Genomic DNA, 15,460 nt, shown 5'->3' with positions numbered 1-15,460 from the left:
TGGGGAGGAAGATTATTTCTCCCTACTCCAAATGGAAAAAAAAAAAGTTGAGAAACGCTTTTTCTTTCTCAAAGCCTAAACCCCAGGGGACAGAGTACTGCTTACAGCTCTCTGCCCTGCAGACTACAAACTACAATTCTAGCAGGATAAGAGACTTCATCTGCAGCCAGGCGCGGTGGCTCATGCCTGTAGTCCCAGCACTTTGGGAGGCCGAGGCGGGCGGATCATGATGTCAGAAGATGGAGACCATCCTGGCTAACACGGTGAAACCCTGTCTCTACTAAAAAATAAAATAAAATAAAAAAATTAGCTGGGCACAGTGGTGGGTGCCTGTAAAATCCCAGCTACTCAGGAGGCTGAGGCAGGAGAATGGCGTGAACCCAGGAGGTGGAGCTTGCAGTGAGCGGAGATTGCACCACTGCACTCCAGTCTAGGTGACTAAGTGAGATTCCTTCCCCCCCCCCCAAAAAAAAAAGATAGACTTCATTTGCTCCTGCCTCTACATATGATGAGCAGGCCCAATGTTTATAATGTATACAATTAACTTTTTCTTTTCCCTCACTGCCCCATTTGTGATCCCTAAATAAAATCCGAGTTTCTAACTGATAGCAGCAGCAACTCCCTTGAAGATAAAATAATAGAGCTGGATGATATTCCAATTTAACAAATACAGGACAGGTTTATAACTCTCAGTGGCAAGATTCTCTTTTTTCATTTATGTACTCAAAGACTCGTCACTGATGTGTGTGTGCAAATCATCATCCAATTTTTCACTCAAATGCAGCAACCTTTACAGATCAGCAAGGGAGGAAAGGGTCATTTAAGAGATGTGCGGATGAAATGTTATGTTTAGCAGAGACAGATTGCGGCAAGCAGTTTTGAGTTCCGGTGTTTTAGTGAAGGGAGAGCAGAGAGCAAGTGTATTGTCACTGTGCTTGGCCACTTGTCAAGGCGCTGACAAGTTCTGCATTATCTCCTCATTTTGCTAATTAATTAACTATTGTTTTAGGCAACAACAACTCAGACTATCTATCCAAAGTCCTAACTACTTGAGAGCTGCCAATAGTAGTAGTAGTTAATTGAGGCACTGCTTTTTATGCTAAGTCAAACACACACACAGGGCAGTTTTTTTTACCAGAATAGGTTGTCCTTGAAAAATCATCATCTATCAACCCTCACCGAGACACTGTACAAAACAGTATGACTAATCCTAAACTGGTGTCTTACCTTAGTGTTCCTCCTTAGGCTGCGAAGAATATTCCTCCTCCGTGGGTCTTCGTCTGTTTCATATGGAATCACGGCATTGTCCCCTTTATAACCCTGGGATGCCTGATCCTCCTCTTTCTTCCGGATGGGCCCCAGCTCATCATCACTCCCTACGCTGAAGCTGGTTCGGTAACTAGCAAACCGCCCCAGCCGGGTGCATCTCGTCCTGTACAGCACTGGCTTGCTCACGATGGAAACCTTGCGCCCTCGCTCTAGAGAGCTGGTGTCCATTTCACTGTCGGAACCATTCCCGCTGCCGTTGGACTGGGCTTTGTTGATATTCCGAATGGTGATGATTTTGCCTTGGGTGCTGTCATGGGGCACGGAGTATATGTTTTCTTCTTCATTCCTTGGCTTCACCACAGCATCCATGGGTTCAGCATAGTCAGAAGGATCAAACCCATCCTGAGGCAGCCAGGGGCTAGAAGACACAGACTTCCTCTGTCCATCCCTATGGCCTTGGTCTAAATAAGATAAATCCCCCTTTGTAATTTCAAAATGGACAGGAGGCTTTGGTTTGACTGGTGGAGGTACTTTGTTGTTCAGTTTACTCTCAAAATTGCTCATAATGAAAGACAGCCCATCATTTCCCTCCAGTTCCATAGAGAGTTTAGAATGGTCTTTGGACAGAGAAGGCAGTGATGTGTCTTCTCGAAACAGGCTGTAAGATGGCTCGATATCTTCTTCTGAATCCTGCAGGTTTGAGTTGCAGAGCGGTGATCCTGCCCGGGGGGAGTTAAACACCTCTTCGGTTGTGCTACAGGCCTCGGCAGCATTATCGTACATATGAGTAGCCTCGATTATGTTCTTTTTTTCCACCACATCTTTAAAAAATGGGTGAAAGATCTCAAGTTTATGCTGGGGTTGGCTACAGGGGATGCTTGTGAACCTTCCGTCAATTTCTTGAGCAATCTCCTCCCCCTCAGTCAGCTGTTCCCGACTTAAGTCATTGTCCAGGACATCTACAGCGCCATCAGTGAGTGCTACGAGCTGAATAGGAATAATATCCTGCACTTCACAAAGAAAGGCACGTAACATAGCCAAAGAGGCCTTACGTTTGGCTGAATAAAAAACAATGTACCCATGAACCAACCGGCTCTTTCTGATGCTAAAGGAGGAATGGTATGAAAGAATAGACAGTTCGATCCGCTTCTTGTGCAGTCCGATTGGTAGTTCAAGTAAAACAGAGTTGTTGCTTCCACAATGGGAAGATTTACAGGTTTGGGACTGAAGGACAGGAAAAAGTATGTCATCTGCACTAAAAGGATCTCCACACATCAGACACATAACAATTCGTAGATCAATATCAGCCAAATCTTTGATGCTAGCAGTAGAACTGACCAGGTTTAAGTTACGCTTAGAGTCCAGGAGTCCCTTCAAAACTTGACTGATTTGCTTTTCATTAATGTTGCGTCCATAACCAATGCCAGCAGAAGCAGGGTCGAGAAAGACACACTGAAGTTTGCTAGCAATTTGCTGACCTTGCTGTATTAAGCTATGCAGAGTCTCTCCACTGGTGTCTCCTCTCTTGTTAACCAAAATTAATGTAAGGGGGAGATGGACTAAATGATTATCCCGCCGGCCAAGCGTGGACTCTCTACTCTTCTCTATACTTTCCACTACATAGGATAGCGATTCCTTTGAATTGTAAAGGCAAAGACAGCCATGGGGCTGAAATGTTGGTGTCTGGAAAGAGTTCACAGGAAGCCTGACATTCCCCTCTATTGGCCTCAGGGAAAGCTCATACATTTTACCATCTATCACATACTTGTCGTCATTTGTACAAAGAGCTCGAATCTCATTGGCCAATTCTCGGGCAAGGCCGTCTTTGCCCAATATAACCAAGTTGATTCTATCAATGTTAGGGTCAGAGAGTGAATTTTTCTGATTCCGGTCAGACGGCCGGATAAACCGAGAACTAATCAAGTGCTCAATCTTAGCGTCCACACAAGCTGGGCAGCTGGGGCATGTCTCCTTTGTTGGGTGGTACACAAAATGAATGTGTTTCAGAATAAGGGCATCACGCTCTGCTTGGAGCTTTTGTAATGCTTTAAATCGCTGTTCCTCTCCCAGAACATCCTGAATAACACCCATCTTCTCCTTGCTGGGCTTAGCATCCAGCTCCAGTTCATAAAACAATTCTGAATATTCCAAAAGCAACTCCTGAAATTCTTCCTTTGCTTTATCTATAATTTGCTTTTGGTGTTTGCCGTAAATATCCATGTATACAGATTCTTCCAGCCACTGGTAGAAATCTTCATTCATAATAAAACTACGGGCCTCTTCCCAAGGCTTTCCGGGAGTTATGAAAGGAGAGGTCTCCAGGTTTTCTTTAAATGCCCTTCGCATCTCAACTCTTTTCCTCTCATTCCTCAGCTTCTCTAAGTGGGCCTCGTACAGCTGCTCTGCAGGGACAGTATCCATTAAATCAAAGGGAATCCGTTCATTTTCCATGTTGTCAATGTGGTTGGTGGCATCCCATGGTGTCTCTTCAAGCACAACAAACCACTTCAAGAATTCTGACTTGGTTTCTAAGAGCTTTTTGGCTTTTATGCAGCTTAGGTGGTCTATTTCATCTAGATTAGGTATAAGAGCTTCAAAAGCTAATGGCAGGGCTGCCAGGTACAGCTTTCTCCTACGCTCGATATGCTCATGCTTGAGGCGGTGGATGTGCTGTAGAAACAGCTTCTTGGCTTTCTGAGTCCCTTCCAGGTAGACATAGTCCTGGTATTCTGGAGAGGCCTGCATCTTTCGGCTGACACTCAGCCAATTCTCATTGTGGTTTTTCACAATGCGACTCACTAGCCACTCATACTTGTCTTTCGCTGTAGCTATCTGCTGACTCTGCTGCTTGAGAGCTTCAAAATAAGGAATGATTTTTGTCTTTCCCCGACTTTTATCAATGAGTTGCACTAAGGTGCTGAAAGCCAAGTCCACGTTTACATTGGATCTCGCTGAGGTCTCCACAACCTGGAGGTTCTTTTTGCTTAAGGCAAAAGTATGTGCATCTCTAATGTACCGCTCAACACCTTCGTCACACTTAGTCAGGACCACCACTATGGGCTTTTTTGTTTTTGCAAGCTGATTATAGAGATTAGAGACAAACTTGAGCTGGTCATCAAAGTTCCTGTTCATGCCCCTGCTAACGTCGATACCAAGAAGAAAACCATCAACCAGCAGCTTTCCGTCTGGCATTTGTTTCTGCTCAAAGTCCTGCTCCAGCCCCAGCTGGTCAGTGCAAAAGTACATGAGTTTTTCAGCTGATGCAAGCTTGGTTGCAGCAGCTCTTTTGATATAGGGCTGCAGGGCCGTGCTTCGATGAGGTTGAAAAGTCTGATCATCAATAAATTCAGTCTGCTCCACAATGTGCATTTTACATTCCACACAATCCTCCAGGGAGCGGCTAACTTCTCCCCAGTAGAGAAAGTGGTCATTATTGACCACTCGCCCTCCAAAGTCACTGGTGCTGAGGACGGAGGTATGGTCCAAGTGAAACTCGTCAGCACTCGGGCGCACAAAGCGGTTGCACAAACAAGACTTTCCAATCCCACACTGGCCCTTTTCCTTCTCGGTCCCAGATAATCCCACCACACTGATGTTGTAGGTGGGAATTCGGACATCTTGCTTTCTTGCCATCATCATCGTCGACACATCCTGCCACGATCAGCCACTTCCGAGATCAGATTAGTGTTTCCAATGGATCAGATGGCTTCCTACATTATTAGTGGGGGTGGGCTGGACATGCAGCAAAAACGCCAGGTCCCATAGTGTTGTATACCAGTATGGTCACTGTTCACCACCTCTCATCGCCAAATAGCCAACATTTCTTCCTAGACGGGGAAAAAAAGAGAAAACCCATCAGCATCATAATTTTAGAGCCAAATTTTAATCAATTAACTACAGTAAAAATTTTTTATTCAACAAATATTTAGTAAACATCTCATGTGTCAGGCCTTGTGCTGGGTGAAGATACAAGAGCAAATAAGACTCACATCTATGTGTTCTCAGAGAGGTACAATCTAGTCCAATGGAGGAAAACATAAGTAAGCAGTGTGGTAAGTGCTAAAACAAGGGTGTGAGGGCTCCCTGGAAAAAGGGCTGATTCCAGGATTAGGGCAGGATAGGGACAAGATGAGCCTGGAACATCTTTTTATGCAAGAAAAAAAACGATGGAGCATCTCACAAGGACACAGAAGCCAGCCTGAAGGGGTTCCCACTGGCCAACTCTGGGACAATTTGAGCACCAAAATATTAAGTATGATAATGAATTATAAACCCATTGCAAAAAACAAGAACCTCTGCCGGGTGCAGTAGCTCACACCTGTAATCCCAGAACTTTGGGAGGCCGAGGTGGGCGGATCACCTGAGGTCAGGAGTTCGAGACCAGCCTGGCCAACATGGTGAAATGCCGTCTGTACTAAAAATACAAAAATTAGCTGGGTGTGGTGACATGTAACGGTAATCCCAGTTACTTGGGAGGCTGAGGCAGGAGAATCGCTTGAACCTGGGAGGTGGTGGTTGCGGTGAGCTGAGATCGCATTACCGCAATCTAGTCTGGGCAACAGAATGAGACTCTGTCTCAAAACAACAACAATAACAAAACACAGAAGCAACCCAAAGTATCCACCTACTCATGAATGGATAAGAAAATGTGATATATACATACAATATAATATTATTCAACTTTATTTTTATTTTATTTTATTTATTTATTTTTTGAGACGGAGTCTTGCTCTGTTGCCCAGGCTGGAGTGCAGTGGCGCGATCTCAGCTCACTGTAAGCTCCGCCTCCTGGGTTCACGCCATTCTCTCGCCTCAGCCTCCCTAGAAGCTAGGATTACAGGCGCCCACTACACACCTGGCTAGTTTTTGTATTTTTAGTAGAGATGGGGTTTCACCGTGTTAGCCAGGATGGTCTCGATCTCCTGACCCCATGATCCGCCCGTCTTGGCCTCCCAAAGTGCTGGGATTACAGGCGTGAGCCACCGCGCCTGGCCTTTATTTTATTTTTTGAGACAGAGTCCTGCTCTGTAGCCCAGGCTGGAGTGCAGTGGTGCGATCTTGGCCTCCCGGGTTCAAGCGATTCTCCTTCCTCAGCCTCCTGAGTAGCTGGGATTACAGGCATGCGCCACCATGCCCAGCTAACTTTTGTATTTTTAGTAGAGACGAGGTTTCACCATGTTGCCTGGGCTGGTCTCAAACTCCTAAACTCAGGCGATCTGCCTGCCTTGGCCTCCTAAAGTTCTGGGATTACAGGTGTGAGCCATCACGCCTGGCCTATTCAGTCTTTAAAGGGAAGGAAATTCTGACAACATGGCTGAATCTTGAGGACATTGTGCTACGTGAAATAAGCCAGTCACGAAAAGACAAATACTATGTGATTCCACTTATATGCAGTGCTTAAGAGTAGTCAAACTCATAGAGACAGAAAGTAGAACAGTGGTTGTCAGGGGCTGGGGAAAGCAGGAATGAAAAGTTACTGCTTAATGAGTAGAGTTTCAGCTTTACAAGATGGAGTTACAGAAATAGTTGCATAACATTAAAGTATTTAATACCGCTGAACTGTATAATTAAAAATGATTAAAACAGCAAGCTTTATGTTTTATGTATTTTAACACAGTAAAAAAAAAGATTGGGCTGGGCGCGGTGGCTCAAGCCTGTGTTCCCAGCACTTTGGGAGGCCGAGACGGGCGGATCACGAGGTCAGGAGATCGAGACCATCCTGGCTAACATGGTGAAACCCCGTCTGTACTAAAAAATACAAAAAACTAGCCGGGCGAGGTGGCGGGCGCTTGTAGTCCCAGCTACTTGGGAGGCTGAGGCAGGAAAATGGCGTAAACCCGGGAGGCAGAGCTTGCAGTGAGCTGAGATCCGGCCACTGCACTCCAGCCTGGGTGACACAGCGAGATTCCGTCTCAAAAAAAAAAAAAAAGGCCGGGCGCGGTGGCTCAAGCCTGTAATCCCAGCACTTTGGGAGGCCGAGGCGGGCGGATCACGAGGTCAGGAGATCGAGACCATCCTGGCTAACACGGTGAAACCCCGTCTCTACTACAAAAATACAAAAAACTAGCCGGGCGAGGTGGCGGGCGCCTGTAGTCCCAGCTACTCGGGAGGCTGAGGCAGGAGAATGGCGTAAACCCGGGAGGCGGAGCTTGCAGTGAGCTGAGATCTGGCCACTGCACTCCAGCCTGGGTGACAGAGTGAGACTCCTTCTCAAAAAAAAAAAAAAAAAAAAAAAAAAAAAAAAAATTGGAAAAAAAAAATGCAGGAAGGATAAAAACTCTCCCAAATGAAATATTTTATCAATGTAAATCTATAAAATCTATCATGTGAAAATACCTCTACTTTTAGGAAATTCACACCTTAGTATTTTGGGGGGAAGCACCATAATGCATATAACTGATCCCACTCCAAAAATTATGTATACAGAGAGAATAAGAACATAAATGGGGTGGTAAATTGTTAACAATAGGTGAATCTGGAAAAAAAAAAAAGATGAATCTGGGTAAAACATGTAGGATATTCCTTTGTGCTATTTTTATAAGTTTTCAATCATTTCCAAATAAAATTAAGTGTGTAAATACGAGATGGTTTCCCTGACAAGAATGCAAGCTCTGTGAGGCCTGTCCCCTGTCTAGTTCTATTCTGTGTCATCAGCCTATACAGTGCTTAACACAAATATTTACTGAAAGAATCAATAACTGAATGACGATTCAGCATATTAAACGGTCCCCAAGCCCGCCTTTTAGATTCGGGAAAGCCTTTCTGTAGGAAGTTCCATCTCAGGTGAGACCTGAAGTATGAAGTGCATTTAAGACAGAAGGACAGTGTGCACAGACCCTTCCCTCCCTGAAAAAAAGCACAGCCAGTTGGGAGAACCAGCTGGAACAAAGTGTGTCGGGGGAAAGAATGGGTAAGATGCATTAGCAAGGAATCAGGGACTGGATCAAACCACTTTAAGAGTTTGGATTCCTTCCTGAAGGCTATGGGGGACCACAGAATGTGGCCAAAAAAATTGCACCTTGAAGGACCAACGTTTTAACAGCTTAAGTAACAAACTGTTATGGCTTACAATCTTTACCAACTTTCCAGCTACGACAGTTGATGCTGCACTGCAGTTTACTTAGACACTCCAATATGACTGTGCAAGCACTGAACCTGCAGCCAAATGAACAGAGCAATTTTCTTCTGAATCTCATTTATGTCTGTAGAAATCTAGCCTTGCCATGACTTCAATATGTTTTTGTGCGCCTGTCGCATAAGAAATGCCACTGGAAGTCAGACCACCACGCATTATTCTGACTGATACCAGGGAGCAATGAATGGGAGAGTGCAATTGTCCCCTGTGATGATAACCTCAGAAGGTCACAGCCCTTTTCCAAATATCCATAGCTTCCTTCTGATATCCCAGAAAGCCAAACCCTCTATGTAATGTGACTAGATGTAGGATGCAAAAACTGACCATGTTAAAAAGAAAAATCTCAATGACTGTAGGCAACTGTCTCCAGATAATGGCATGTTCCTAAAGATGCCATGTTCTAGAATTCAGCAGGAACAAGCAGGGTATCCATGGGAAAGAAAAACAAACCTTCCCCATCCTCTACTTTTCTAGGCAATTGCTTACATAAACAAAATTACAAGATGCTTATGCATATCTAAAGCATGTTTACACACATCCTCTGAAATACCTAACAGGAAATATCTGTACAAAAAATCAATTACTCTGTAATATGCACATATAATTTTGTTTCAATCCATGAAGACACTTAGGTTTAACAGAGCCTCAGACAGGAGTGCTGATGAAGGGTTAAGGAAGTCATGGGTCCTCATCTAACAGAGTCCTTCTCTATCAATTCCTGACCCCAGGGTCTGTCAGGTCTTAAGGTCACCAATCTTGAAATGCAACTTGGTAGCATCTGTCCTACTTAAAGTGACTGCTGCATGCAACTGGCAAGTCATCCCTTGTCTGTGACTCAACTGTTCTCTGTAAAGTGGGTCTGACGTCTATCCCTTCACAGAAATCTGAAGGAAAAACAAAACATCACCTGCTCTCAAACCTCAAGAAATAAAGATACTGGCTCTATTTTGAAATGAACTAAAATGTATTATCTATTCAACACCTTGGTTATACTTTTTAATGGCATATTTTCAGTTACGTGAAGGCTGCTAGAGAATGCAACACTCAACTCTGAATAATGAAGAACAGATTATTTTATTTTATGAGATGGATTCTTGCTCTGTCACCTATGCTGGAGTGCAGTGGTGTAAATCACAGCTCACTACAGCCTCCACCTCCTGGGCTCAAGTGATTCTCCCACTTCAGCATCCCAAGTAGCTAGGACTACAGGTGCAAGCCATCATGCCTGGCTAATTTATTATTATTATTATTGTTATTATTTAGAAATGGGGTCTTGCTATGTTGCCCAGGCTGGTCCCAAACTCCTGGCCTCAAGCAACCCTCTCACCTCAGCCTCCCAAAGTGCTGGGATCATAGGCGTGAGCCACTGTGCCCAGCCACAACTGATATTTTTAAATCCAGAATGCTGCTGATCATTAAAATAGCTACAAAAAATGAAAATCAGCTGGCATGGAAGTGGTTAATTTTGGGACACCTGGTAACTTTCCACTTGTTAGAAACCTAATAAGTTTCTTGGTGTAAGTATACTCTTCTTCTTAGCTTTGATGTCTGGATAATGCAGTTTTAGAAGTTCCTCAATTGGACTGAATTACACGGTAAACAAAGACTGTTATAAATCTAAAAACGTCTCAAACACTCGATTTAAAGGAAATAACTTTAAGTGCTTGGTCACAAATACATTCAACTTTTCTAAGAGGTAGGTAAAAAAAATTAGCTGAGTCACTAAATTTAATGATCTGAAGGCCACAAAGAAAGAGAAAGTAGGAGACGGCATATCCAAGACTTCACAATGTCTTTAGAGTTTAAATCTGATGGGAGCCAGTGTTCTCAGCAGGCAACTAAGATACACAACAGAATCTGAATGTCCATTCTAATAATTTTCCAATGCTAATCCTTTTTAAATGGAAGAGTTAAAATAGAGGGGGAAAAAAGGATCCTTTAAAAATGGTAACTACTGGCCGGGCGCGGTGGCTCAAGCCTGTAATCCCAGCACTTTGGGAGGCCGAGACGGGCGGATCACGAGGTCAGGAGATCGAGACCATCCTGGCCAACACGGTGAAACCCCTAAAAAACTACAAAAAAAACTAGCCGGGCGACGTGGCGGCGCCTGTAGTCCCAGCTACCCGGGAGGCTGAGACAGGAGAATGGCGTGAACCCGGGAGGCGGAGCTTGCAGTGAGCTGAGATCTGGCCACAGCACTCCAGCCTGGGTGACAGAGCGAGACTCCCTCTCAAAAAAAATAAAAATAAAAAAAAAATAATGGTAACTACTTTTATCTTTGAGCTTTACAGAGAGATTTACATTAGAAAAATAGAAACACAGGACTTCATAGTTTCCCATTTTATGCCATGAGTCAACTACTTCAGAGAGGAGAATACTTCAGAAGTATTTTGGTTTCTCAGTCACAAATATATGCTATAATAAAACATAATGCAAATATCTATGTGCCTTCTTCAAACTGTCACCAAGCATCTAGAGTTGTTTGTGATTTGTTGACCAAGACACAAGCTCCCCACCAGAGTGCCTCAACTGGAAGGTAGAAGGAGGGTGTTTTCTTTTTTAACTCCTCTATGAAACACCCAGGGCAAGAAGTGGTAACATTCCCAAGATAGCACACATTTTTGTAGGACCTAGAAATGCCACCGTGATCCCAGATTTACTATGACTGGGAAAGTTCATACTGTCAACAGCTCTATCAGCATATGCCTGGAAGTGTGTGCATCACCCTTCCAACCCAGCAACCTCATCCCTCTCTCCCCGAAGTAGGAGATGTTTGTGTGCTCTGTAATCTAGAATGCTCCCTAAGACACAAATCTTCCACTATTATCCATAATCAAAATTACCATCTCCACCTGAGAATATTCACCAACTTTTGAAACACACTGAGTTTCAAATAATCACATACAGAACACCACCAACTAATAACACTATAATCACATACAGAACACCACCAACTAATAACACTATAATCACATACAGAACACCACCAACTAATAACACTATAAGGAAATCATTTCATACAGAACTACAAGCAAAGGAAGTAAAACACTTGTTATCACAATTTTCCTTAATCTCAATAGCGGAAAGAAACGGAAATATCCACCGTAATGGAGAGCAAAAAAGCATTCTCTAAACCTCCAAAAATCTCATATTTCTCAACATCTTACATTTCTACATCTTCAAAGCTATGAATTCCCATTAGCAGCTGGTTAAAATGTTTGCATTTGGTAGATACTTGAAAAGACTCAGTTGGGGGTTGGGAGAGGTGGAACAAGAACTATATCTATGTAGGAAGCACTTTCCATGTCAGGTAGACATGGAAGTTTTCCAGAGGAATGTATTAATACTTACCAAATAGGCCAGGAAGGATGGGATATAAAAGTTTCAAAAAGAAGAGAACACGGCCGGGTGCGGTGGCTCACACCTGTAATCCCAGCACTTTAGGAGGCCAAGACGTGCAGCTCATGAGGTCAGGAGATCGAGACCATCCTGGCCAACACAGTGAAACCCCGTCTTTACTAAAAAAAAAAATACAAAAAATTAGCCAGGTGTGGTGGTGGGAGCCTGTAGTCCCAGCTACTAGGGAGGCCGAGGCAGAAGAATGGCGTGAACCCGGGAGGCGGAGCTTGCAGTGAGCCGAGATCGTGCCACTGCACTCCAGCCTGGGCAACAAAGCGAGACTCTGTCTCGAAAAAAAAAAATAAAAAAATTAAAAAAAGAAGACAACACTGGCTGGGCGTGGTGGCTCATGCCTGTAATCCCAGCACTTTGGGAGGCCAAGGCAGGTGGATCACCTGAGGTCAGGAGTTTGAGACCAGCCTGGTCAACATGGTAAAACTCCGTCTCTACTGAAAATACAAAAATTAGCCAGGTATGGTTGTGGGCGCCAGTAATCCTAGCTACTCGGGAGGCTGAGACAGGAGAATCGCTTGAACCCTAGAAGCAGAGGTTGCAGTGAGCCGAGATCATGCCATTGAGCTCCAGCCTGGGCAACAGGAGTAAAATTCCATCTCAAAAAAAAAAAGAGAAGGGAATACTATTCTCTGGCTTATTAAACCACTGAATTTAAGCGAAACATTTTCTTAAAACCCAATGCTTCCATTTTCACATTAATAAATGTTAAAGTAAACTTCCTTAGGGTTTTTGCTTGTTTTTCCTTTTGAATAAAGATAAATTAGAGAAGAAAAGTTGGAAGTGGAATCCAGGGTCCTTATTCATCCAATTCATTCATCTGTAAAATCCAGATGAATTTAGAGAGAACCTTAATTAGAATATGCAAAAATGATGTGTTAGGGCATTTAGGTGTAAAAGGGAATTATAATCTTTTTGAATCTCAGTGAGCTATGGAGGGCATTTTCATTTTCTATGTATGATTTGTCATAATCTGAAGCAATACCCTTATTCTACTCATCTGTTTACCACATGAAGAGTATCTTACAGAAGGGTTCCATCAAACTCAACAAGGACAACAGAATCTCTAAAGCTGAGTAAAAGAGAAACATCCCCATTTGATAGATCTAGTTATACAGCAGCTAAATTCCCTCCTTCCTGCATATTTCAGAATGTTAATCATTTTTGTATTACCCTAATCTTTTAAATTAAGGACTGAACTGTCCATCACCCAAATCAAATGCATACTCATATAGCAAAGATAATGTGATGAAACAAAAGGAACGGGTACTGTCTTTGCTGACAAGGATCGTATAATTTACTTGAGATACAATATTTACACTTAAAAAATAGCCAAACCATAAGACAACAAATGATATAGACCATTTCCTGGGATCCAGAGAAAGAAAAATCATTCAATCTGGAGTAAGTGAGAAAGGCATCAGGCAGAAGTAAAATTTGAATTGGTCCTTAAAAGACTGGCAGAGTTTGGAGAGGTGACATAAAAGGCATGAATAATAGTGACTAAAATGGGAAAGCACTAAACAGGTTTTGGGACAGATTGACTGAAAAAGGGTTTCCAAGAATGGGAGACAGAAGATGAGATGGGCAGTCAGGGCTCAGATTACCAACAAGCTGTATGTTTACTCTGAGAATCAAATATGAAAATAATTGAGCGGGGCGCAGTGGCTCGCACCGGTAATCCCAGCACTTTGGAAGGCCAAGGTGGGAGGACTGCTTGAGCCCAAGAGTTCAAGATCAGTGAGAACCCTTCTCTACAAAAAATTTAGGCAGGGCACGGTGGCTCACACCTGTAATCCCTACACTTTCGGAGGCTGAGGTGGGTGGATCACATGAGTTCAGGAGTTCAAGACCAGCCTGGGCAACATGGCAAAACCCTGTCTCTACAAAAAAATACAAAAAATTAGCTGGGTGTGGTGATGCACACCTGTGGTCCCAGCTACTGGGGAGGTTGAAGTGGGAGGATCACTTGAGCCCAGGAGGCAGAGGTTGCAGTGAAGTGAGACTGCACCACTGCACTCCAGCCTGGGCAACAGAGTACAACCCTGTCTCAAAACTTTTAAAAACTGGCCAGGTGTGGTGGCTCACGCCTGTAATCCCAGCACTCTGGGAGGCCAAAGTGGGTGGATCACTTGAGGTCAGGAGTCTGAGACCAGCCTGGCCAACATGGTGAAACCCTATTTCTACTAAAAAAACAAACAAAAAAATTAGCTGGGTGAGGTGGTGCATGCATGTAATCCTAGCTACTCAGGAAGCTGAGGTGGGAGGATGGCTTGAACCTGGGAGGCAGAGGTTGCAGTGAGCCAAGATCGCACTACCGCACTTCAGCCTGGGCAGCAGAGTGAGACTCTGTCTCAAAAAAAAAAAAGAAAAAGAAAAAAATAAAATAAAAAATTAACCAGGCATGGTGGCATGTGCCTGTGATCCCAGCTACTTGGAAGGGTGAGGCAAGAGGATCGCTTGAGCCCAGAAGTTTGAGGCTACAGTGATCTATAATTACATCACTGCACTGTAGCCTGGGTGACAGAGTTAGATACCATCTCAAAATAGTAATAATAATCTTTTACCCCATTGAGTTATTTATTGTTGGTACACTGCTACCTCAACTACTCACCCAACAAATTAACACAGTCTAAGGAGTTAATCATCTTACATAAACGAAAACTCCATTTGAATATAGCAATTATATGTCTACCTTTCAGTCCAATGCAAATTGAAATAACAACATTGAGCTGGGTGGTGGCTCATACCTGTAGTCCCAGCTACTTAGGGGGTTCAGGTGGGAAGATCACCTGAGCCCAGGAGTTCAAGGCTGCAGTGCACCATTATCACATCTATGAAAAGCCACTTCACTCTAGCCTGGGCAACACAGGACCTACCTCTAAAACACATAAAAGTAAAATAATAACATTGTGGGGATGGTATGCAAAACCAGGATTTGCAAAGGAAAAAAGAAAGTGACATTTGCCCAGAACAGTGTTGGTGGGGTGGTTGTTCCCACTAGCATAGGCTACATACACTTACACTTACTCCTCCCCAATGAGAGAGGAAGATTTCCTCTTAGCCATGGAATCTCACTATATCCCTAGGGCTCTGGGTACAGGCAATCTCTAAAATGGGTCATCTGGATCTTTAGAAAGACTGATTTAAGTGTTTGCCGATCTGGTCTTGAAACACGTGGTCTCATGCAACAGATTCTTGGATATTGATTATGTGCATTCAGCTCTCACTATACCCTCTATAAATTCAACGTGCAGCACACTCCAGAAGACCGAAGGAAACCACAAAGGGATCTGTAGACTTTCAAGGGCTAGTAACTCACATGCCTGTTTTGAAAATAATCTGGCCTAAAGTTTTTTTGTTTTTGTTTTTTAAATATGGTCTTACTCTGTTCCCCAGGCTGGAGTGTGGTGGTGCAATCACAGCTCACTGCAGCCTCAACCTCCAGGGCTCAGGTGATTCTGCCACCTCAACCTCCTGAGTAGCTGGGACTACAAGTGCATGCCACCACGACCGGCTAATTTTTTAAATTTTTTTGTAGAGACGGGGGGGTCTCACTACGTTACCCAGGCTGGTCTTGAACTTCTGTGCTCAAGCGATCCTCCCACCTCAGCCTCCCAAAGTGTTGGGATTACAGACGTGAGC

At 43.8% G+C, this 15,460-nt stretch overlaps 1 protein-coding gene across 1 annotated transcript in view; it reads right to left on the bottom strand.

Annotated features, from left to right (window-relative positions):
- The window catches only part of ARHGAP35 (Rho GTPase activating protein 35), a 149,265-nt gene that overhangs the window by 82,104 nt on the left and 51,701 nt on the right, over positions 1-15,460 (bottom strand). The window contains exon 2 of the mRNA XM_030941930.1: positions 1,228-5,096. Within this exon, the coding sequence (XP_030797790.1) occupies positions 1,228-4,908 (3,681 nt within the window). The 5' untranslated portion in view covers positions 4,909-5,096. The remainder of the gene's footprint in view (positions 1-1,227; positions 5,097-15,460) is intronic.

The sequence above is a fragment of the Rhinopithecus roxellana genome, chromosome 12 (assembly GCF_007565055.1).
Source record: "Rhinopithecus roxellana isolate Shanxi Qingling chromosome 12, ASM756505v1, whole genome shotgun sequence".
Lineage (NCBI taxonomy): Eukaryota > Metazoa > Chordata > Mammalia > Primates > Cercopithecidae > Rhinopithecus > Rhinopithecus roxellana.
The sequence above is the reverse complement of the archived record's forward strand: the minus strand, read 5'-3'. Positions and strand labels throughout refer to the sequence as shown.